Genomic DNA, 22,693 nt, shown 5'->3' with positions numbered 1-22,693 from the left:
AACCAAACTAATATGGTAGAGACCCGGAGAATCTAAGACGTGCGAGAATAATGAGTTTGTTTACCATTAAAAACAAATAATGTTCATGTTCATTCCATTTCCACCTTATTGTAAATTATTGTGAGCCAAAAAGAAAAGATAGTGCAAGTTGTGAAGAAGCAGAAAGTGGTTGGCTTTTTCTCTCGAAAAGCCATATTGAAGAGATCTCTTTGGTGGCCAAGAGAAAGTTTCTTAGGTATATTCACAAGACTCTCCATTTTTCTGAAATTTCATTTGTCAAAGTCTTATCGACTCTTATTGCATTTGCTCCATCTTCATTTTCTTTCAAGTTCTACTTCTCAATCAAAAATTGTAAGTGATAGCCTCTAAAGGTTTATGACTTTTAGAAATTCAAGTACATGTTCTGTATCTATGAACAGCCAAACTTTTTGTTTAATTTTGTTCAGTTGATAATGCAGATCCAATGTGTGTTGTTTTATTTCATTGATCAATCCCCAATTTTTTTCTTTCACAAAAGCCCTGCCATTGAACTTAAAATTTATTCTTGTTTTTCATCTTTTGAAACTAAACATTCAGAAAACCAACCCTACATCATGTATTCATGTTTTTATATATATGTATGTTCTTCCCGTACTAAAACTAAGCTTTATTTGCAACATTTCAAAAAACGAAGTCAAAAACATTTTGTTTATACTTTTATCAGTCTTGAAGCAGAGGAGGAATGTTCAATATTAGAAAAATAGGAGCAAAAGTCAACATCACCTTTACAAAATATTAACGAGTACAACTGTAACATTTAACTTCGGCTTTATCTACCAGGGGAATGGGCAAGTGGATGAAATTGACTAACGATGCATGATGCATCCCAATTCAAATCATAGCTAACACTTTTAATTATATATGACCAATCCTTTTCTTTTCTCTTTAATTTATCTACATTATAATAAAAAGGAAATGAAGAGAATGTGATGCTAGTAGCTATATTTTTTTTTTTTTAAAAAAGGACCAAAAACAAGATCTGGTCCTGACATTGTTATGAATCATCAAACTCAGGACACAAACCAAGATCTCTGCTAGAGGAAAACCTTTCCTCCATGTTCAGGTTTTGAGCTTCTTCAGAGCAGTGAAGAAAAATGTCTCAATTTATGAAGTTCTTTCTCTTTCTTTATGATTCTCTCCCACCTTCCTCTTGGTTTCTGGTGAGTCATCTCTCTGTTTCACTTAGTTATGATTCTTAACCCTTTCACATTATATTATATAACCCTTTTTTGGATTTTTGGGGGTTTTAAGGTCCAAAGACACAACTTAGTATTATCATCAGATGCAGACGAGATCGTTAGAAGTGGCATTATTGGAGAAATTGGATACATTTGGAAGGAGACAAGAATCTTTCTCTTTATACCAATCTTGAAATTCTTAGTGACATTATGTTTAGTGATGTCATTTTTGCTGTTCATAGAAAGAGTTTATATGAGCATAGTTGTAGTGATTGTGAAAATACTTAGAAGAACACCTGAGAAAGTACACAAATGGGAAGCTATAAAAGATGATGATCTTGAGCTGGCCAACACAAACTACCCAATGGTTCTTATCCAGATCCCAATGTACAATGAAAAAGAGGTGAATGATCATTTATTTCTTGTAACCATGCTAAATTAACTTCATATATATATTTATGCCTTCCTAATGAAGGAATCATATTCTTGTTGTTACAGGTTTGTCAGTTATCTATAGGAGCAGCCTGCAGGCTATCTTGGCCGTTGGATCGAATGATAGTTCAAGTTCTTGATGATTCCACAGATCCAGCTAGTAAGGTCCTTTGTTCAATTTTTGCTTCTTTCCCAAAAACCTTTGGTTTTTATATATGATTATTTTCATCTGTGAAGGGTTTTGACATATAAACTGATTGAAAAAAAAAACAGGATCTAGTGAATGCAGAATGTGATAAATGGGCTAGAAGAGGCATAACCATAATGTCAGAGATTCGAGATAACAGAGTCGGATACAAAGCAGGAGCATTAAAGGCAGGGATGATGCACAACTATGTGAAACAATGCGAATTTGTGGCCATTTTCGATGCTGATTTTCAGCCTGATCCTGACTTCTTAGCTCGAACCATTCCTTTTCTTATTCACAACCATGAAATCGCCCTTGTTCAAAGCCGTTGGAAGTTTGGTAAAATAAATCATCATTCTCAATATGTTTGGATTCAAAGCGAGAGATTCTCAATTAGCATTTGTGTATGTGTGTCACATAATGTAGTGAATGCAGACGAGTGTTTGATGACAAGAATGCAAGAGATGTCACTAAACTACCATTTCTTGGCTGAGCAAGAATCTGGATCTTCAATCCATGGTTTCTTTGGATTCAATGGAACCGCAGGTGTTTGGAGAATCGCAGCTTTAAACGAAGCTGGAGGATGGAAAGATCGAACAACTGTAGAAGACATGGATTTAGCTGTAAGAGCTTGTCTTCATGGATGGAAATTTGTCTATGTCCATGACGTTGAGGTACTACTAAAACTCAGTTTTTCATACTATATAACAAGTAAGAAGTTTAAAGATTATATTCAAGATATGATATTCTAAAAATCAGGTGAAAAATGAATTGCCAAGCACATTCAAAGCATACCGATTTCAACAACACAGATGGTCTTGTGGACCAGCTAATCTCTGGAGAAAGATGACAATGGAGATTCTACAGAACAAGAAAGTGTCTGCGTGGAAGAAATTGTATCTCATATACAATTTCTTCTTCATAAGGAAGATTGTAGTACACATCTTCACATTTGTCTTCTACTGTCTGATTTTACCAACAATCGTTCTGTTTCCTGAGCTCCAAGTTCCTAAATGGGCAACTGTTTATGTTCCTACTACAATCACTATCCTTAACGCTCTCGCTACACCTCGGTAACTTCTCTTCTACTCCATTAAAACTCTGTTTTTTTCTTTCTTTTCCAATTTCTCATTGATAAAAAGAAATGTTTTGGTAATTGCAGATCACTCCATCTTCTTGTATTTTGGATCTTATTCGAGAATGTTATGTCGATGCATCGCACAAAGGCGACTTTCATCGGGCTACTAGAGGCAGGACGGGTTAATGAATGGGTTGTTACTGAAAAACTAGGCGATACTCTCAGGTCTAAGTTAATAGCTAAAGCTACAACTAAGCTTTATACCAGATTTGGACAAAGGTACTAAAGTAAAATTAAAAAACACACACACCCTTCAAGCAATTTTGAATGTTGTAACTAATATATATAGTTTAACTTGTTGCAGAATAAATTGGAGGGAACTTGTTGTTGGGTTGTATATTTTCCTCTGCGGATGCTACGATTTCGCTTATGGAGGATCATACTTCTATGTTTATCTGTTTTTACAGGCTTGTGCATTTTTTGTTGCTGGAGTTGGTTATATTGGCACTATTGTTCCTACCGTTTAGACAGACTGAAGTTTTTGTATTTGAGAAACAAATGTTATTGCTATTGATTTAGAACAATTAGTGATGATTGATCTTGGTTGAACAAAGTTTAACTCTTCTAATTTCCCACACTCAAATGTATCATTAGTTTATGTTTTTATGTCGTTATGATCTAAAAATGTGGTTATGGTTTATACCAATGAGCTTCTCAGTAATCACATATAATATCTATGGTTGGTATTATCGGCCAGTGTTATTAAAAACCGATCTGATAATCTGGTCTAAATCAAACCGAAATAACCGATCCAAAAATATAAATCATATTTCAATAACCATCCAATTTCGAATTCAAACCGAATTAAAAATAAAGCTTATCTAAAACTTAAATATTTTATTAAAAATCAAAAAAATATTTGATAAAAAAACATATGAAACTCTCATTAACCAAAAAATCCCAAAAATTACAAAAAATGAATTAATGCGAACCGAAATCAGGATTGAAAACCTCTATTTGGCCAATTTTTTTCTACCTATAAAATTCGGAGAATTATACAAAAACAAGTCAACGTCAACAAGCGTTGATACTGATGTGGCGCGTCCTGATTGATCCGATGCCATCCAAAGCCAATCACCCATCATCGCATGTAAACCGCGTAATCTCAAGACTCTCCACGAAAACATTCTTCTGAAATTCAGTATTATAAGGGTATTTTCGGTACTCCCAATGGTATATTCGCGAATTGACATTTTCGTCCTTTGGCTCTATAAAGATCTTCTCCGTTTTACCATCACGGCGTCGCGCATTTAGCGTTGTTTTGAAGCTTCTTCTTCTCTCTCTCTCTCTTTCAAATTCCGTTCGTGTCTAGCTCGTTGTTACGCGATCTCTCTCAGATATCTTCGAAAGTTTTTCGCAGAGGTACGCTTGATCTAGATCTATGCTAATGTATTCTCAATCCGAGCAAATTTGCAGGTCCTCCATTTTGTTCTTAGGTTGCAGTCCCATTTTTCAGTTTGATGGTTTTGGGAATTGGATCTCTTGTTTTGATTTAGGTTTATGCTGCTCATCGTTGGGTAATGTTCTGAGATTTCGATGTTTTGGTTGAAAATTATGATTCGATCTGCAAATGCAGAGTCTACGTCTGGATCTATGAAAATTATCTTCGTGTTTCACCTCTTTTCGCCATAATTGCTGCATATAGACTGACGATCTATACGATAAGAGCATTAGATTTTGGGACCTTTGTGCATAACTTTGGATCTCCCTTATCTGGTTGTTTATTTTTGTTCAGAGAGATTTTTAGAGTCAATATATTGTATATGGGTCTTTGATATCTTAGAAAAAAGTATTTTGGGGTTTTCTCTCGTGATCTAGAACTGCTTTCGTAATTGCTAATGCATTTTGTGTGATGCGCGGCTCTGATTCTGTGTGTCTTATGGTTTCCCAGTGAAGCAGGATGGGTTTGTCTTTCGCTAAGCTTTTTAGCCGGCTTTTTGCAAAGAAGGAGATGCGAATTCTGATGGTTGGTCTTGATGCTGCTGGTAAGACCACCATTTTGTACAAGCTCAAGCTCGGAGAGATCGTAACCACCATTCCCACTATTGGTAAGTTTTAACATCACAATTCGTGTTTTCGAAAGCTTAATTCCAAGCGAGAAAGAGGTTTCTGATATAGATTATAGATTATCCTAGCAATATGTACTTGTTTTGTCAGTCAGTTTTTGCTTCCATCGGCCTTGATAATTTTAAGTACAAATCATCTACAGGGTTCAACGTTGAAACTGTGGAGTACAAGAACATCAGTTTCACAGTGTGGGATGTTGGGGGTCAGGACAAGGTATGGTTATCATAAAACCTGGGGATCTAATTCCTCATTTGCTATATTGTGCGTTTACGGTATTACTGTTGATGAAGTTTTGAACCAAATAAACTGACATAGCATAAAACCTGCACTTGTTGTCAGATCCGTCCCTTGTGGAGGCACTACTTCCAGAACACTCAAGGTCTTATCTTTGTGGTGGACAGCAATGACAGAGACCGTGTTAGTGAGGCTAGAGATGAATTGCACAGAATGCTGAATGAGGTTTGTTTCCAGAGCGTTCCTTGATTGTAGTAAAGAGCATGCAAGTAAACTTACCAAACACTTGTTGGGTTTTTTACAGGATGAGCTGCGTGATGCTGTTCTGCTCGTGTTTGCTAACAAGCAGGATCTTCCAAATGCCATGAACGCAGCTGAAATCACTGATAAGCTTGGTCTCCACTCTCTCCGTCAGCGTCACTGGTACATAAAACACATAACTAATCTTCTGTATTCCCTGCTTATTCTGGTTATGTGCTTAGAAGTTTCTTAATGCTATAGTTTAACGATTATATAATAAAACCTCTAGATCGATTCATGTCTAAGAACTCTCTCTCTCTCTCCCTCTCTCTCTCTCTCTCTCTCCAGGTACATTCAGAGCACATGTGCCACTTCAGGTGAAGGGCTTTACGAAGGTCTTGACTGGTTGTCCAACAACATTGCCGGCAAGGTAATAAAGTGTCCTAAATTGCAAGTTATTTTGATTTAAGTATCTTAGTGCAAATTGTAATTCTTTCTTCTCTCTTCTTGTTGCTGGTTGTGCAGGCGTAGAGGGAAAGTTCGTTGTTGAGTTGATTTTGCTGGTCAAATCTGGATGCAGGGGCAAACATCATCTGAATTGTTTCTTTCTTTCTTTCCGGTTTTCTTATTGTTCTGTTTTGTTTTTTTGGGGTAAGTGGATTGATTTTGTGATTGTTGTTCTGATTTGTGTAAGGTGGGGGTCTCTTGTATGTAGAACATAGAAACTATCTTTTATATAGTCTGGTAAAACTGTAATCGAAGATTTAATCTACTACTTTCGTGGCTTTTTTGTTGTTGTCACGTTTTACTTTTGCACTTTGATTCCATAAGTTGCAACTGCGGCTACGTTGATTATAGACATCATGGAGCGTACCTATGTTATCTAAGACCTTCTTCACTTTCTTGCTAAAATGAAATTTTGATAAATTCAACATTACCGGATTTGGTGTAAGAACCTGATCTTGTGTGAAATACTAAAATGTTTGTTATCTCGGTCATAGAAACCTTATTTTTTTTTTGCATTAGTAATTTACTTTAAAACCGTCGAATTCGTTACATAACTTCCTTGATTTTGGTCAATAAATTTGTGTATCTGTATAACAATGAATATTCATTGTGATTCCAAAAGATTATATGGATGGAACATTTTTGGGATTACTGTTCAAAGTCAATGTGTTTAAAGGTAATGATATACTGTCTTATACTAGTCATCCGGGGAATAATCTTTCATGTGTATTAAATATTCTCACAAAAGTTGTTTTCCAAAATTTACAATATATGATTCATTGAAATCAAAATCCATTGAATTTACTGTCTTATACTAGTACTCATCGGGGGAAAGATCGACTTTCCATTTTTTACCATTTGATTAGAGGATAGTAGTAACAAGGAAGGATAATCAAATACTTGATAAGCACTTGGATGGTTAATGTCAAGAACTAGTCTACATACACATCTATTGATTGCCTAATTATAGGTCAATTTTTTCATGTGTATTAAATATTCTCACAAATTTTGTTTTCCAAAATTTACAATATATCATTCATTGAAATCAAAATCCAATGAATTTACTGTCTTATACTAGTACTCATCGGGGGAATAATCGACTTTCCAATTTTTATCAGCAATCATTTTGATTAGAGGATAGTAACAAGGAAGGATAATCAAATACTTGATAAGCACTTGGATAATTAATATCAAGAACTAGTCTACATACACATCTATTGATTGCCTAATTATAGGTTAATTTTTTCGGGTATATTCAATATAGCAATACTAAATATTCTCACAAAATTTGTTTTCCAAAATTTACAATATATCATTCATTGAAATCAAAATCCATTGAATTTACTGTCTTATACTAGTCATCGGGGGAATAATCGACTTTCCAATTTTTATCAGCAATCACTTTGATTAGAGGATAGTAACAAGGAAGGATAATCAAATACTTGATAAGCACTCGGATAATTAATATCAAGAACTAGTCTACATACACATCTATTGATTGCTAATTATAGATTAGAATTTTCATGTGTATTCAATCTAGGAAATACTAAATATTCTCACAAAATTTGTTTTCCAAAATATACAATATATCATTTATGAGATCAGAATCCATTGAATTTGTACAATTTCTTTTCGTATATAAATAACAGCATTAGCATTGTCTTTTGACATCGAATATTCATCGTTTTCTTTTCATACACAAATATTCAATAAATTGATAGCGAAAAAACATGAATTTCTCTTTACTTTCTACAATGCTATTAGCATTCGCATTGTCTTCTGTTTGCTTGTTTATTGCTGGTCATGCTCAGCAAGTTTCAGGAAATGCAACAGTTTCAGCACTCTTTGCTTTTGGAGATTCGATACTCGATACAGGCAACAACAACAATCTCAGGACTCAGTCCAAATGCAATTTCTTTCCGTATGGTAGAGATTTTACAGGCGGAAAAGCTACTGGAAGATGTGGAAATGGAAGAATTTTCTCAGATATAATTGGTACATTAACATCTGTTTCTTTTTTTTTTTTTTTTTTTTTTTAAATAGCCAAGTACTACTATAAGGTCTCATTTTCAATGATAATCATGATTACTAATGAAAAAGTTTTTATTTTACCAATTTTTTATTTGACAGTTTAAGTCTTTTTTGTGCAGCCGAAGGTTTGAGCATAAAAACTCTCTTACCAGCTTACCGCGATCCCAACCTTTCGAACAATGATCTTCCAACCGGTGTTTGTTTTGCATCCGTTGGATCCGGACTTGATGAACGCACTGCCAAATTACAAGTAAAAGTTACTTATATTTTGTTTAGAGTAGTTTCTTTGTAATCGTTCTTTATTATCTTCTTTTTTTATAATCTTAATCAATGCATGTATGTGGAATGAGTGTATATAGGGAGTTGTATGGGTGCCAGATCAGGTGAAAGATTTCAACGAGTATGTCACTAAACTAAACGGCGTTGTTGGAAGCCAAGAAAAATCAAACGCAGTTTTATCAAACGCCGTTTATTTGATATCAGCTGGAAATAACGATCTTGCCATCACATTTTCGACTGGGAGAACAAGATACACTATCTCAGCTTACGCTGATCTCCTGGTCACTTGGACTGATAATCTTATAAAGGTAAAAAATTATTATTTTCAGGTTATAACATAATTTTTTTTTCTTTGGAAACTAATTCGTTCTTGTTTTTGTTATTTGAAGAGTCTATATGATATGGGTGCAAGGAAATTTGGGGTTATGGGAACACTACCACTAGGTTGTTTGCCAGGAGCAAGAAACGTTGCTGGAAATTATCTGAAAATATGTTCAAACCTTGTAAATCAAGGGGCTGATTTATTCAACAAAAAGTTATCTGAGAAACTTAACAATCTCGAGACGACACTTCCTGGTGCCAAATTCGCCTATGTAGACATGTATAACCCTCTTCTTAATCTCATCAACAACCCTCAGGCTTCAGGTAACGGCATGACTCAATGAGAACACAAATATATATATTCGTTAGATCTGTTTTTTGGTGTAAAGAATAATATGTTTTTTTGTTTTATTGGGAATTATTAGGGTTTATTGATGTCGCTGATGGATGTTGTTGTATGCCGACATCGCCTGTTCCGTGCTTGGATGCAGCTCGTTACGTGTTTTGGGACTTTGCCCACCCGAGCGAGAAGTCATATCAAACGATTGCACCAAAGATTATAGAAGAGCTCAAGGAGAAACTCGCATGATCGATTTCTATTTAGATGTATTTTATTTAAGTTTAATATTTAAACTATATTGCTCAATGTTCTGTTTCCAAATCCAGTGCTTGTTTCTCTTAGCAGATATTTTGCAATCTTTAATATCGAGTCATTGACATGTCTTGTCTTATGTTCACAATATTTTGATATTTTACATTATTTTAAATTATTTTGTTCAGGGAAAATGTGTGCGAAATGACGAAGTAAAAACATGTTTAGATTGATGAAATTTTACATTATTTTGTTCATCAAATGAAAACTACCGATTTTGTTTTTTCCTTCAAAAAAATTTGAAGATTAGTCTTCTCCTCTCCGGATTTAATAACAAAGTGATTTTAGACCACTATTTAAATGTTTATACCAACCGCATTTAGTGCCGTTTCAAACACCTCGGATTGCAGCAGACAGGTTTTGAAAATCTTGGAGCAGAGTCTTGGTGGTCTCCACGGTGAATCCACGAATGTACCAAGAAAACGGTGGCAGAAGAAAGATAGAAGAAGGCTGAAAGACTCCAGACACCGTCACCTTCGACGCAATCTTTCCTCGTCCGCCGCTACATTTTCTGTAATCTTCTCGAGTCTTTGGCTTCATGTGCTTGCACAAGCGTACAGAATCTACGTATACTGGCTCCACTTTCCACTTTTCCCTCAAACATTTTCATGAACATAATTTTCTTTTTGTCATATACTCCCTGCCGAAAATAAGCCAGAGACTTAAAGTTATTTGTTTTTTCGAAAACTGAACAAAAAGATTGATTTTCTTGAAAGATAAAGAGAAGCTTCTATAGGGAATGATCTTTTCGGTTTTCGGCGAAAACTAGGCTTATCGGGAAGGAAAGGAAGCTCCCGAGCACTGGCACAACTTTCTCCACCTCCACGATCGGCCCTGGTTCATCTTCGGATACAACGTTTTTTGATATGTTTTTCTTTAAAAGAAAAAAAAAAGTTCACACTCTCAAGTCAAATATTGTTATTATACTCATTTGAATCATAGAATGAGAAGTTAAAAGAAAGAAAGAGAAAAAACCAGAAGTCCGCGGTTCTTGAAGTTTCTGGTGTAAGGTTGGTTGTTTGGACTAGCTAAAATGTCGTAAGCTACTTGAGGAGGCAATCCTAATACCATTTCCATTTCCATAACGCATATACCCTCTTGTGTTGCCACCTTCCAATATAAAAGGTATAAGAAAGTTTTGGAATCTTTTTTTCTTAATTCTAGCAATTCCTCTTAAGGCAGATCTAAAATCTTAAGTACTGAGATTTCATTTGGTGATTTTGTCTTTACCTTCACCTTAGGAGGGGCATCATGCCATGGTGCCCTTTTCTCTGCGTCTCTCCAAAGCCTTAGTTGCTCCTTAGTTTCATCTCTCTCCTCGAGAGTATTTATCTCTGAAGCTGACTTAGAATTAACATTTTCAGATTTCTTGGACTCAGCCTACAATAATCATAATCTAATTTTATAACTAACGGATATAGTAATTTATACTGCCTTCTCTTCCTCTTGTTTGATTGACGGAAATGAAGCTAACCTTTGTAAGAGGTTGTTGAATGTTTTGATTGACCCACGCACCAAATCCAGGAAATATATCCATTTCTCTCTGAATATTTAGTCCACAGAGAGAAAAGGACGGTCCAAAGAAAGTGTCTGAGAGATAGTTAGAGAGATAAAGAAAGAGTTGACTTACAGAGGAAAGGAAGTCAACGTACAAAGATCTTGTATATTATATGGTTTCAAGGACGTTAGAAAGATGGATTCAGATTTAGACGAAATATATTATTAAATTGAAAGAATAGCAGAGGTGGAGTGTACCTTACGTTTACGTACCGCCAATTAAAAAAAAATGAAACTGGGCAGCTAAATTCTCGTGACTTCTTTCTTGACGTACAAGCTAGAGATACACTATTTCAGCCTACACAAATCTCTTGGTCACTTGGGCTAATGATAATTTATGAAATGAACAAAATCAATATTATTATGGTTGTCTATTGTATATTTCCGCAAACTAACTACTAGTTTCTGTCTCTGTTTCTATTGGTCAAACTAATTACTTCGATTTGTTTATTTATTTTTGGTTATTTGAAGAGTCTATATGATACGGATACAAGAAAATTTGCAACACTGCTATACAGGTTGCTTGACAGGAGCAACAAACTTAGCTGGAGATTTAATGAAAAAAATGCTCAGTGTTAGTGGCCTTGACATTGTATAAGGGTTTTTAGAAGAATATATGTGTGTAATGACATTGAGAAAAACAACTTTAGGAGTTGCATTTGTGCAACTCTCTTGTCCCCATTTTATATGATATCAGTCCAAAATCTCTAAGCTAGATTGTCTCTAAAGTAATTTCCATTTCTTTATTTTCAGCACTTAAATAAAGTTCTCTAATGAGTTCTCTTATTTTCTATCTTAGTATGCGCTTTTGACCATAAAGCTACCGTGTTTCGAATCCACTTACAGTACAATGCTATTAGGATTTTTTTAAAAAGTGATTTTACAATACTATTTTTCTTGTTGTTACCAAAGCAGTATTATCGTGTGCGTTTCAAATACCTCGGATCACGGCACTCGCAGTTTGAAGATCTTCGGCCAGAGTTTTAGTGGTCTTGACAGTGACCTTACGAATGAACCAAGAAATTGGTGGCACATTAAAAAGAGGAGAAGGCTTAAAGATCTGGTCCAGTTTCACTTTCGACGCAATCCTTCCTTGTCCGCCACTACATTTTCTGTACTCTTCTCGACTCTTTGGCTTCATGTGCTTGCAAAACCGTTCCGAGTCTACGTACATTGGCTCCACTTCATAGCTACCCTCGAACATTGCCATGTATCTCATTTCGTTTTTCTGTTTCCCATATAGTACCTGCCGACAATAATTAGCCAGAGAAACCAAATTATTATTATACCAAGAATGAACATATAAAGATTAATAAATATCCCGAAGAGATAAAGAGAAGTTTCTTACAGCAAGTTCTCTTGGTTTTTCGATAAAATATAGACGTATTGGGATAGTTCCAGACCACCAAAGGAAGTTCCACGACAAAGCTTTCTCAGAATCCACAATCTGGCTGTTTTTTCCTTTATTCTCCGACTCAATTTTTCTTGATATGTTTTCCTTCGTAAGAAAAAAAAAAATTCACTATCAAAATATTGAGTTTTGTTAAAGCTCGTATGTTTAAAGTTCTCATTTAATTTGAATCGTAGAATCATAAGTTAAAAAAAAAACAAACCAGAAGTTCGCGGTTTTTGATCATTTTGGAGTATGGTTGGTTGTCTGGATTAGTTAAAACGTCGTAAGCTGCCTGAGGAGGCAATCCTAATGTAAATTCCATTTGCATATGGCAAAGGCCCCATTCTAGATCATTTCTTGTTTCCACCTTTAAACATAAGAAAATATAAGAAACATTTGGGATCTTTTTTTTTTAAATTAGTTCTATGAAGGTAAAATATCAAGGTATTGAGATTTCGTTAGCTGATTTGGTCTTACCTTCACCTTAGGAGGGGGATCATACCATTGTTTCTTCTTATTTTCATCTCTCCAAAGTTTTAATTGCTCCTTCATCTCATCTCTCTCCTCGTGAGTATTTTCTTCTGACATTGACTTTTGTTTAACATTTCCAGATCTCTTGGACTCACCCTACAACAACACACAGAATCATTATCTATTTGCTATTATATTGCTCAAAATGGCAATATTTAGAATAGAGATAAAAATCATTTGTTCTATTCTTCTTTTCTTTTCTTTTTTCAGCTGGGAAAATTATTTTTCCGGGAGAAAAAATTCAAAGAGAGAAAATTTAAAATCTATATGATATCCTCTACACAACATTGAAAAAAAAATTGAAACAATTACAATGACTAATAATAGTTTAAGGCTTTTCAATACCTAAAATATGGGTTTCCTATAACTTAACTTTTGATGCTTTGGATGATAATTAAGTAGTAACCAGTAAAAGCCATAATCAATTTATTTTGAGTTCAGTGATTGGGTTCTCTAATTGATGATGGAAATGAGACTGACCTGATCATGAGATTGTTGTGTGTTCTGATTGATCCAGCTACCAAATCCAGGAAATATACCCATTCTTCTCTGAATTGTTAGATTAAATGACGATCCAAAGCGAGTGCCTAAGAGAGAGTTAACTTATCGACGAAAATAAGTCAACGGGACAATATATGGTTTAAGGGAGCTTAGATCAAATATGGATTTAGAGTTAGAAAAAGCATAATTCGAAATTGAAAGAATAGCGAAAGTAGAGTGCACCTTACGCTTACCCCAGGAAAAAAAAAGGAAAAAGAAACTGGGCAGCTTAATTCTCATGACTTCATTCTTGACGTACAAGCAATAACTGCATGAAGAATGTTTCTGCTGGGCCGTACGTGAAATTCGAGCATCATGGACTTAATACGTATTTAATGGGCATATAATTAAGCCCACAAGGGTTAGTGATAATAATAATGGCAATTATATACTGGATCAAATGTTGCAATATGTTTTGTGTAATTAGTTGTGTTAGAATATGTTTTTATCTAAATAAAACTCAAACCTAGAATTTTTAGTTAAAACTACAATAGGTTTGAATTGTTAACAATAGCATTATACTCATTTTTGAGATGAGTAAAGTGATTTTGAAGATCAGTATATACTGCTATATTCGAATTTATAATAAAGTGATTTTAAAACACTATTTAATGTTTAACCAAAATGGTATAACCGATTGATACATTTCAAGCACCTCGGATCCTGGCACACGTAGCTTGAAGATCTTGGAGCAGAGTCTTGGTGGTCTTGATTACAATCCCACGGATGTACCAAGAAACCGGTGGCAGATTAAAAGGAGAAGATGGCATAAAAGTCAGGTTCATTTTCACCTTCGACGCAATCTTTCCTTGTCCTCCGCTACATTGTCTGTAATCTTCTTGACTCTTGGGCAATCTGTGCTTGCACAAGCGTTGCGAATCCACAAATATTGGCTCTACTTGCCAGCTACCCTCAAAATCTTTCATGAACATCATTTTCTTTTTCATATATACTGCCTGTCGACAAAGAAAGCAAGACAAACCTAAATCAATATGCCAAGACTACACCAAAGAAAAATTAATATGCCAAAAAAATTTCTTACAGAAAGATCTTTTTGGTTTTCGGCGAAAACAAAAGTTATTGGGATAGCTCGGGACCACCAAAGGACGTTCCATGCCACATCTTTCTCCTTCTCCACAAAATACCCCGATTCATCATTTGTAACAACTTTTCTTGATTTGTTGTGCTTTATAAGAAAAAAAGATTAACCCTCAAGTTTTGTTGTAATTAATACTCATTAATTCGAATCATGCAATGATAAGTTCAAAGAGAAACAAACTATAAGCTCGCGTCCGTTAATGATTCTGGAGTATGGTTGGTTGTCTGGATTTGTTAAAACGTTGTAAGCTGCTTGAGGAGGCAAACCTAATATCAATTCCATGTCGATAAAGCAAATACCCTCTAATGTAGTCACCTTCAAACATTAAAAAGTATTAGAAATTATTTTTCTTATTCTCGTAATTCGTTAGCTGATTTTGGTCTTACCTTCACCTTAGGAGGGGGATCATGCCATGGTGCCTTCTTCTCTGCGCCTCTCCAAAGTTTTAGTTGTTCCTCAGTATCATCTCTTTCCTCGTGAGTATTTATCTCTGACATTGATTTAACATTTTTAGATCTCTTGGACTCATCCTACAACAACACACAGAATCATTATCTATCTTCTATAATTTTATATTGATATTACTTCCTCGTGTCCTCTTGATTGATGGAATTGAAACTCACCTTTACAAGAGGCTGTTGAGTGTTCTGATTGATCCATCCACCAAATAATACAGGAAACACACGCATTTCTGAATGAAAATTTAGTCCACAAAGAGAAATGTTGATCCAAAAAGAGTGTCTGAGATATAGTTAGAGAGAAAAAGAGAGAATTGACATAAAAAAGAAAAAGTCAACGGGATAGAGCTCAATTCTCGTGACTAAATTAGGGAACCTTAGTTAGAAAGATGGATTCAGATTTAGACAAGATAATATGAAACTGAAAAAGTATCGAAGGTGGAGTGTACGACACGTTTTGCGTACCACGAAAAATGAAACTAGGAGCTCAATTCTCATGACTAAATTAGGGAACTTTAAAAAATATATATTAGGCATTTGAAATGCCGCGTTTCCCTGATTTAAAGTGATGTTATTATTACGCAAAATATTAAGACCACAAACATGCGGAATAAGTAGAAAATATTCCCTAATTAAATACGGAACGAGATGCATCCAAGCATTGAGACAACTTTGTGATATTCATCATGATATGAATTATGATAAGATTAATGTATTGTAGAGATTTCTGCCACCCTGTCGTCTATTGAGACTAATAATCATTAAAATTTGAGTTACTGTTAGAGGATAAATATACAAATCTGTTTCTTGACCCTCGGAAATTCTTTTTGTGCGCCAGATTTTTATCAGAGAATGTATGACTTGTAAAGATTGTTTTAGAAGATGATTGTTTAGCAAAAATTTGCGGCTAGAATTATTGAGAACGAATGTTTTTTCTTCATTAACGGAAAGGAAGTAAAGAAGCAAGCAAAATCAAAAGATGACGCCATTATACACAAACACAAAAAACATTCAACTGATTTAAAGAGACATAAATATAGTGAAAAAACAAAAAAAAATGGCATGAAGAAGACAAAAGCGTGCTTTACGCTAATCCCTATGTTGTGTAAACTTTAAACCATTTTCTCTCGCAGAGCCCCACAACATTCGATCCCTTTATCCAATCACTCAAAACAAATTATCACGAGACAAACAAAATCTTATCTTACACTTAAGTATATAAAAGAACAAGTGATAATAGCTCTAAACAGTGAAGTCGTAATTGTTTAACCGATCATCTGAATACTAATTTTTTTTTTTTTTTAAAAAATATTAATTTCCATTTCATCTTCCCAAATGGGGCATCGTTACAACATACAATTACACTGGAAAGCAATTTTACAACAGTTATAATAATTGAAACTTGTGTGATGATTAGTCGAGAAAAGCTTTCGCTGAAACTAGAATTGGAAGAATTTAAACCAAGTAGTTAAGTATGATTCAGAGTAAACTAGTATATATACAATCCACAACAACTAAAGAAGACGTCAAACAAAAAATAATCCACAAGAAGAAGAAAAATATATGTATAGAGGGAAAAATATATGTATAGAGGGAAAAATGATGTATGGCATCGAAACGGGGGCTTACACCATCTACACTATTCTAAGGCCTTTTATTTTATTTTTATTCTCCTTCTTCCATAATTGTTTATGTAAAGAAATTCTGTTTGGTATTCAATTGTATCACTCACCAATCAACAATCACCTGTCAGTATCTATATTTGCGTAACTAATATACGCATACAAAATACTCTTCTTCAATAAAAAGTTGACTATGTAGAGTATATTATTTTACTTCTCTAGAGAATATTTTTGTGTATCTCTTTTCTAGGATTTTTGCAGTTCTATTACACATTAACATGCACATATACATACCACTACGTTATATAAAAATTTGAAAGCATTGTCTTTAATATAGAGGAGGAAATTATTGGTTAAGCACACTCCATAAATCTTTTGATTTTTTCTTTGAAAAGATGAAAAGGTTACAAAATCCCACTTTATCCTCTCACAAAGAAAACAGATTTGTTCCAAAGTGCATCTCTCTCCTTGCACTTACACATCACAAAGAATATCTTTAGTTGTCTCTCTTTATAAAAAAGAAAAGAAAGAAAAACAACAAAGAATGTTTTCCAATTTAAAATGTTGGTTTCAGACGACCCATTAGTCTTATTCCTTTTCATTACCTGTCACTTTTGTATAATACATATTCATTAGCAACTTTATTCAAACCACCAAATATGCTTACTATTAATTCATTACCCCTAATCTCACATGGAATGAAGCATATTCATATTTCTTGTTCCGCAAGCACCTTCTCAATAACCCTCCTTAGTCTCTACTCAAGGAACTCCAAACAAAAACTTCTCCAACATCTCACAACTCCAACATCTTCTTATTAAACTCCCTAAGAACCAAACGAAAACCAAAACCTAGAATATATAGAAAATGGGAGATCAAGGAGTACAACAGATGCAGCAGCCTATTGTTGTGTATCCAAACGCATACACTAAACAGTATCCAGTCCCATCTTCTTCATCATCATCTTCTTCCTCTGGCTCACGCGGTTCCTTTGGGACGGTCTTCATAGTCCTAGCCGTGATTCTTGTCTTGTCGGTTATGGCTTGTGTCTTCGGGAGGCTATGCAACCGGGAAAGCCGTGCGGCTAAGCAGCAGCATAGCAAGCATCCAAAGCATGAGAAAGGATCGTCTAAGAAGAGCCGTGAGATTCGGCCTGTGGAGCGTGAGCCGAGGGAGAGAGGCGATTTGGAGTTTGGGTTGGATATGAAGCGGCCTGAGCCACTTGAGAAACCCTCTGGAAGAGAACACGATGAGGACATAGAATTTGGATTTGATAACAAGAGAATAGAAAGAGGTGGAGGAGGACCACCTCTTCCTCCGAGTATCAAACATGGAGTGAGGTTTAAGTTACCCGAAAATGGAGACCGTCATGGTAAAGGCGAAATCAGACATGGAGGTCCTGACTTCGAGTTCCGACCAGGTCACTAATGATCTTAATTTGTCTACCACTTTATGTTTATGTCTTCATTGCTTTTTTAACTTTTATTTATTTTGTGCTTTTTTCTTTTCTGGATTGATTTGAGCTGAAGCTATCAAACTTCTTATAGTCTCTTGGTGTGATATATATACAGTAGATACTCTATATCTGTATATCTAAGGTACTAAATAAATCTGATGTATGTAGAATTTTCTAAGTAAATTATGTAAGAATCTTGGTAAAAGAATCAACAAATTTATGGAAGAACGTTTTTATCAGAATACAGAGTTCTTCACTATCCTCCTCACTCAAACAAAAATCAGGAACGCAAAACGCAGAAAAGGTAAAACAAGTTACAAATAACTCTTAAGAACTTTTCTGGATTCTATTTTTTTTTTTCTGAGGGCATTTAGCCATTAGAGAACAAAAACTAAGGACACCTACCAAGAAATGCATCTCACACAATACACGAAAAGAATGGCTTTACAAAGCATTAGAAAGAGGCAGAGGTATGTGTTACTTTCACCTATTTATATGATCAGAACCGTCGGTTATTGAAAGGTCGAGTCTCGGATTCATTCCCTGAGAAATCAGAGGAGCTTTTGACGGAGTAATCTCCACTGTACATCCCTGACTCTGTGCTATCATTAAAACCAAACGCCATTTTCCTGAACTTCATGATGTCTTGGTTGTATTGCCCTGAGTCATAAGTTGTGCTTTGCCCAACTTTGATTCCGTTATTAATATCTCCTGAGTCTCCATCGCAGTCCAATGCTCTCACAACCTTATTTTACCAAAAAGATGAGTTTTCAGATGAGATAAAATTGGAATCAAGAACTTGTTGCAGAATTGGACTTTGGTTAGTCACAACAGTTTTGAACTTTTGTTGGTCAGAATTTTACCTGAACCATGCGTGGACGTTTTGGACCAGAATGTCTAACACATGCGGCCGCTGTCTCAATCATCCTGAAGACTTCATGCTCCACATAATGTTTTTCTAACCGTCTATCAATCAGTTCGCTGTAATCTCCGGTCTCAATGGCTTTGAGAAGGAGTGGGCGTGCCTGTGAGTTCATGTGTAAGTAATGCCTGACTAAACTAGTGCCAGTCTTGCACTGTAATTAAAGATTGTTCAAAGATTGGTTTTATTACCCATTCGACCAAACTCTCTTCTCCTAGAGGCTGGTTCTGGTCAACTGGTTTCCGTCCCGTTACAAGTTCTAAGAGAACAACACCGAACGAGAAGACATCGGATCTATCAGTAAGTTTTCCACTTGATGCATATTCTGGCGCTAGGTACCTGAACATAAAACATGTTAGTCTTGATCCCTATAATAAAAACATAGGATCAATAAAGATTCAGTTTTGATCCAATCAAATACTAAGAAAAGTATTTTCTCGCGCCAGATTATACACACTTGTCTCCAGGCAATTGATCAATAAAGGTCCAGTTTTGGAGTAGAGTTTGTGATGAATGCTTACCCAAAGGTCCCCATAACCCGAGTTGAAACGTGAGTTTGTGTTGTATCATTGAGTCTAGCAAGTCCAAAATCAGCAACCTAAATACCAGAAAAACAAGAAAAAACAACGAGTCTCATCAGCTAAAAGTGTATAGAGTCGTAAGATAGATACAAAAGTAAAGTGGGGTTTTATTCATTGCCTGAGCTTCATAATCATCGTCCAGAAGAATGTTTGCCGATTTTATGTCCCTGTGAATGATTTTTGGATGACCTGTAAAACAGAACAAGGATGTGATTTTCTTATGTTTTGAACTATGAAGTGCTTAACCAAAACATACAACGAAGTCTATGATTCTGTTTGCATCTGAACTATCAGCGGTTTCTTAACAAATGGATGAGGAGTGACTTACAGTCTTCGTGCAGATACGCCAAGCCTTTGGCTGATCCTATAGCGATCCGGACTCTCTTAGCCCACTCTAAAACCGGCATTCCCTTTCCTATCAACATAGAACACGTGAAGTGAGCCAATCTGAGCACATTGAGCTACTAACAGAAATGGTAAAAAGCCACTAACCGTGCAAATGATGCTCCAACGTTTGATTCGAAACAAACTCATAGATAAGCAACCTATGCTGGTCTGAAATGCAGTAACCAACCAGAGAGACTAAATGTCGATGGTGAACACGGCTGATGATCTCAACCTCTGCCTTGAATTCACGGTCGCCTTGTCCGCTCCCAGCTTTAAGCTGCTTAACCGCAACAACTTTACCATCATGTAATGTACCTTTGTAGACGCATCCAAACCCACCTTCTCCAAGAATGTTTTGACGAGCAAAGCCTTGCGTAATATCCGCAAGCTCTTCGTAGCTGAAATGAGTCTGGCCACTTCCGAGAATCGCAGAGTCAGGCGTGCCGTTGGATGGCATTTGATGATGACCTCTTTGGCTACCGTAGCTGTTTCCCATAGCGGAATGTTGCTGTGAATTGTACATTGAACCGCCAGGACCAGAGTATCCTTTACCAGGATCTTGATCGTATAAGAATCCATCTACATCTCAAGCAAACAAGTAAATTAATTTAATCAAGACAAGCATAGAGATGATCAGGGAGATAAAAAAAAAAAAAGCAAAGATTTTTAACCTGATTTTACAGAGAAATTTGGGTGTGGCAAGTACTGTGAGTGGCCATAGCTATCAAGATTTTTCTTTTTCTTTCTTCTCACCAAGAACACAACTGCTATTAGCGCCATGATAGCGAAACCGGCCACAGCCATACCGGCCATAGTCTTCCCTTGATAGCCATTTCCGTTGCTGTTGTTTGTTGGAGGCGTTTCTCTGCTCGGGACGGGGAGAGATGGAGACACGACGGGTCCACCGGAGTCACCGCTTGGTCTAGGTGGTGCAAGGAGTGGGCTAGGTGGCGCGTTTGGATTAGCCGGAGGAGAATTGGCTGGTCCTGATGGTAGCAGCGTTGGAGGAGAATTGGTGGTGTTTGATGGTGGAGCCGGAGGTGAATTTGTAGGTTGTGATGGTGGAGACGGAGGAGATTCTGGCGGTGGTTTTTCTGGGTTTGTTGTAGATGTTGGTGGAGGAGGCGATTGAACTTCTGGAGATGGAGGAGGGTTATCGGATTTGGTCGGTGGAGCCGGTGGTGTTTCTGAATCCGCCGGAGGAGGAGGAGAAGGGGGTTTAGTTGATTTTGGTGGCGGCGGAGAATTGTTTGATTCGGCCGGTGGAGAATCGGCAGGTGGAGGCGGAGAGCTGAGTAATGGAGGCAGAATCGAAGGTAGCGGAGGAAGCTTTGAATCGGGAGGAGGAGGCGACGGTTCTGGGTCGGACGGTGGTGGCGGTGATGAATCAGCCGGTGGGCTAGGAGGCGATGAGGAATTAGCCGGCGGAGGAGCAGATTTCTCCGATGAGTTAGCCGGCGGTGGACCTGAATCCGCTGGTGGTGCTGGTGGTGAAGAACTCGGCGAACTGCCCGAGTCTGACATTTTTTCTTTTTTTCAAATTCCTTCTTCTACTTTGATTAAGATTCCAGAAATCAAACACTCAAAGTGTTCCCTAAATCCCAGAAAATTCAATTTCGTCTTATGTTTATCTCAATTGACGAAGAACACAATTATCTCTCCTCCAAAAATCCTTTATGGAAACTATTTTGTCAATAAATTGAATCCAATAAAAATGATCAAACAACAAAGGAAAACAAAATCAGAAAACACACCTAAACGCCAAATTAATGTTTGATTTTCTCCTCGAAAATGAAATGAACTAGGGTTTATAAATGCAGGTGGAGAGAGAGGAGAAAATGCGAGCTATTACAGACTAAAGACGTGAATAGAAGGAGAACCTCTCTCTCTCCCTCAGTTTATTTTCCCGGGAAAAAAAATAGAGAACAAGAAAATAAAAACTGCTAAGGAAACTAACAAATCGCCATGATCTTTTTTAGCGATGATAAGTCGTAGACACGTCTCGTGTGCCCTTTGATTCAAAAAAAAAAAAAAAAACTCTTTTTCTCTCTCTACGAAATTATTTGTTTCTGTGATTTCTTTTTTGTTTTCCTCGTATTGACCCTTGTTTCTTTTTGGGAGGCCAATCCTTGATTCCCGGGTTACCGCGCAAATTCAACGGAGTTTCGAATGTTATCGGGTTCTCGACCCGACCCAAAAACTCTTCGAGGTTTATAAAACGATGAAGAAGGGTGAGGTCATTCTTTAAAGGGCCTTTTTATTTGGGAATATAAAAGGGCCTTAATAAGGGACACATTACTGAAGCCCATTGTTTATCAAGCCCGAATCATTTTTCCAATTTTAGAGTTTTTTTCTTTTTTCTTCTTTTTTAGTACAAGGCAATGAGGCACTGGCACGTTCGCTTTGTTTTGGGCTTTGATGTGCAATGATGATTACTACTTTTGGTGTAATTTACATAACTAGAGACGAATTTCGTTTTGTCGACATTGATTCAACGACATTTTTTGGCGGTTAACAATCAAAGTTTAAAATATCGGTTATTTTAATATTTTAATAAATCTTATTGTGCTAAATATCATTGAACCGACATGAACTAAATACATTTTTTTACCTTCATTGTTATTGGCGTGAGTCATTAACATGTCGCTACTGACTATTGTTTATCTTTAACGCCAACGCTCGTTAAACCTGTTCTTTTCAACATCCTTATCGATCTAAATATTCACTGTTGGAGGTGAAAACTGCACTCCGGTTTTCTCCGGTACAAACCAAAATCGGCATGACATAAGTCTGGTTTACGAAGGAATATACCGGGAAGACTGGGCTTAGTAAAACTTTGGGC

At 36.1% G+C, this 22,693-nt stretch overlaps 8 protein-coding genes across 11 annotated transcripts; 4 read left to right on the top strand and 4 right to left on the bottom strand.

The window, feature by feature from the left end:
• The first annotated feature begins 1,012 nt into the window (after nucleotides 1-1,012).
• On the top strand, nucleotides 1,013-3,546 carry LOC18992606 (probable mannan synthase 3). Of its 3 annotated transcripts, none has more exons than XM_024153223.1 (8): nucleotides 1,013-1,199; nucleotides 1,291-1,620; nucleotides 1,716-1,809; nucleotides 1,939-2,175; nucleotides 2,263-2,510; nucleotides 2,596-2,909; nucleotides 2,999-3,193; nucleotides 3,279-3,546. In XM_024153223.1, the coding sequence occupies exons 1-8, from the start codon at nucleotides 1,134-1,136 to the stop codon at nucleotides 3,439-3,441; spliced, it is 1,647 nt and encodes a 548-aa protein (XP_024008991.1). In that variant the 5' UTR covers nucleotides 1,013-1,133; the 3' UTR covers nucleotides 3,442-3,546. The 3 variants fall into 3 exon arrangements, with proteins under 3 accessions (XP_024008991.1, XP_006416081.1, XP_024008992.1); XM_006416018.2 differs by having other exon boundaries at nucleotides 1,134-1,199; nucleotides 1,716-1,814; nucleotides 1,923-2,175; XM_024153224.1 differs by lacking the exon at nucleotides 1,013-1,199 and having other exon boundaries at nucleotides 1,923-2,175; nucleotides 3,279-3,441.
• Nucleotides 3,547-4,151: 605 nt separating this feature from the next.
• Nucleotides 4,152-6,331, top strand: LOC18992605 (ADP-ribosylation factor 2-B). Its single transcript, XM_006416017.2, has 7 exons — nucleotides 4,152-4,336; nucleotides 4,866-5,022; nucleotides 5,184-5,254; nucleotides 5,381-5,500; nucleotides 5,580-5,698; nucleotides 5,864-5,945; nucleotides 6,041-6,331. The coding sequence occupies exons 2-7, from the start codon at nucleotides 4,875-4,877 to the stop codon at nucleotides 6,044-6,046; spliced, it is 546 nt and encodes a 181-aa protein (XP_006416080.1). The 5' UTR covers nucleotides 4,152-4,336; nucleotides 4,866-4,874; the 3' UTR covers nucleotides 6,047-6,331.
• A 1,421-nt stretch (nucleotides 6,332-7,752) lies between these two features.
• LOC18992604 (GDSL esterase/lipase At1g23500) lies at nucleotides 7,753-9,242 on the top strand. Its single transcript, XM_006416016.1, has 5 exons — nucleotides 7,753-8,017; nucleotides 8,173-8,303; nucleotides 8,413-8,640; nucleotides 8,722-8,977; nucleotides 9,079-9,242. Exons 1-5 carry the CDS (start codon nucleotides 7,753-7,755, stop codon nucleotides 9,240-9,242), a joined length of 1,044 nt encoding a protein of 347 aa, XP_006416079.1.
• Nucleotides 9,243-10,066: 824 nt separating this feature from the next.
• Nucleotides 10,067-10,842, bottom strand: LOC18992603. Its single transcript, XM_024153089.1, has 3 exons — nucleotides 10,780-10,842; nucleotides 10,536-10,685; nucleotides 10,067-10,415 (listed from the first exon to the last, which is right to left on the bottom strand). Exons 1-3 carry the CDS (start codon nucleotides 10,840-10,842, stop codon nucleotides 10,257-10,259), a joined length of 372 nt encoding a protein of 123 aa, XP_024008857.1. The 3' UTR covers nucleotides 10,067-10,256.
• A 951-nt stretch (nucleotides 10,843-11,793) lies between these two features.
• Nucleotides 11,794-13,416, bottom strand: LOC18992602. 2 transcript variants are annotated; one of them, XM_024152850.1, is made up of 5 exons: nucleotides 13,267-13,416; nucleotides 12,733-12,882; nucleotides 12,476-12,622; nucleotides 12,211-12,360; nucleotides 11,794-12,108 (listed from the first exon to the last, which is right to left on the bottom strand). In XM_024152850.1, the coding sequence occupies exons 1-5, from the start codon at nucleotides 13,327-13,329 to the stop codon at nucleotides 11,794-11,796; spliced, it is 825 nt and encodes a 274-aa protein (XP_024008618.1). In that variant the 5' UTR covers nucleotides 13,330-13,416. The 2 variants fall into 2 exon arrangements, with proteins under 2 accessions (XP_024008618.1, XP_024008619.1); XM_024152851.1 differs by having other exon boundaries at nucleotides 12,733-12,870; nucleotides 13,267-13,329.
• Nucleotides 13,417-13,973: 557 nt separating this feature from the next.
• LOC18992601 lies at nucleotides 13,974-15,262 on the bottom strand. Its single transcript, XM_024152267.1, has 4 exons — nucleotides 15,049-15,262; nucleotides 14,812-14,955; nucleotides 14,606-14,740; nucleotides 13,974-14,282 (listed from the first exon to the last, which is right to left on the bottom strand). The coding sequence occupies exons 1-4, from the start codon at nucleotides 15,112-15,114 to the stop codon at nucleotides 13,974-13,976; spliced, it is 654 nt and encodes a 217-aa protein (XP_024008035.1). The 5' UTR covers nucleotides 15,115-15,262.
• Nucleotides 15,263-17,284: 2,022 nt separating this feature from the next.
• LOC18992600 lies at nucleotides 17,285-18,153 on the top strand. Its single transcript, XM_006416012.2, has one exon. The coding sequence runs from the start codon at nucleotides 17,373-17,375 to the stop codon at nucleotides 17,931-17,933; it is 561 nt and encodes a 186-aa protein (XP_006416075.1). The 5' UTR covers nucleotides 17,285-17,372; the 3' UTR covers nucleotides 17,934-18,153.
• Nucleotides 18,154-18,193: 40 nt separating this feature from the next.
• On the bottom strand, nucleotides 18,194-21,742 carry LOC18992599 (proline-rich receptor-like protein kinase PERK12). The gene is made up of 8 exons (XM_006416011.2): nucleotides 20,523-21,742; nucleotides 19,957-20,430; nucleotides 19,793-19,879; nucleotides 19,583-19,653; nucleotides 19,405-19,481; nucleotides 19,075-19,222; nucleotides 18,825-18,986; nucleotides 18,194-18,706 (listed from the first exon to the last, which is right to left on the bottom strand). Exons 1-8 carry the CDS (start codon nucleotides 21,373-21,375, stop codon nucleotides 18,461-18,463), a joined length of 2,118 nt encoding a protein of 705 aa, XP_006416074.1. The 5' UTR covers nucleotides 21,376-21,742; the 3' UTR covers nucleotides 18,194-18,460.
• Between the last annotated feature and the right edge of the window lie 951 nt (nucleotides 21,743-22,693).

The sequence above is a fragment of the Eutrema salsugineum genome, unplaced genomic scaffold, assembly GCF_000478725.1.
Source record: "Eutrema salsugineum unplaced genomic scaffold, Eutsalg1_0 scaffold_5, whole genome shotgun sequence".
Classification (NCBI taxonomy): domain Eukaryota; kingdom Viridiplantae; phylum Streptophyta; class Magnoliopsida; order Brassicales; family Brassicaceae; genus Eutrema; species Eutrema salsugineum.
This window is presented reverse-complemented; position numbering and strand designations above follow the sequence as displayed.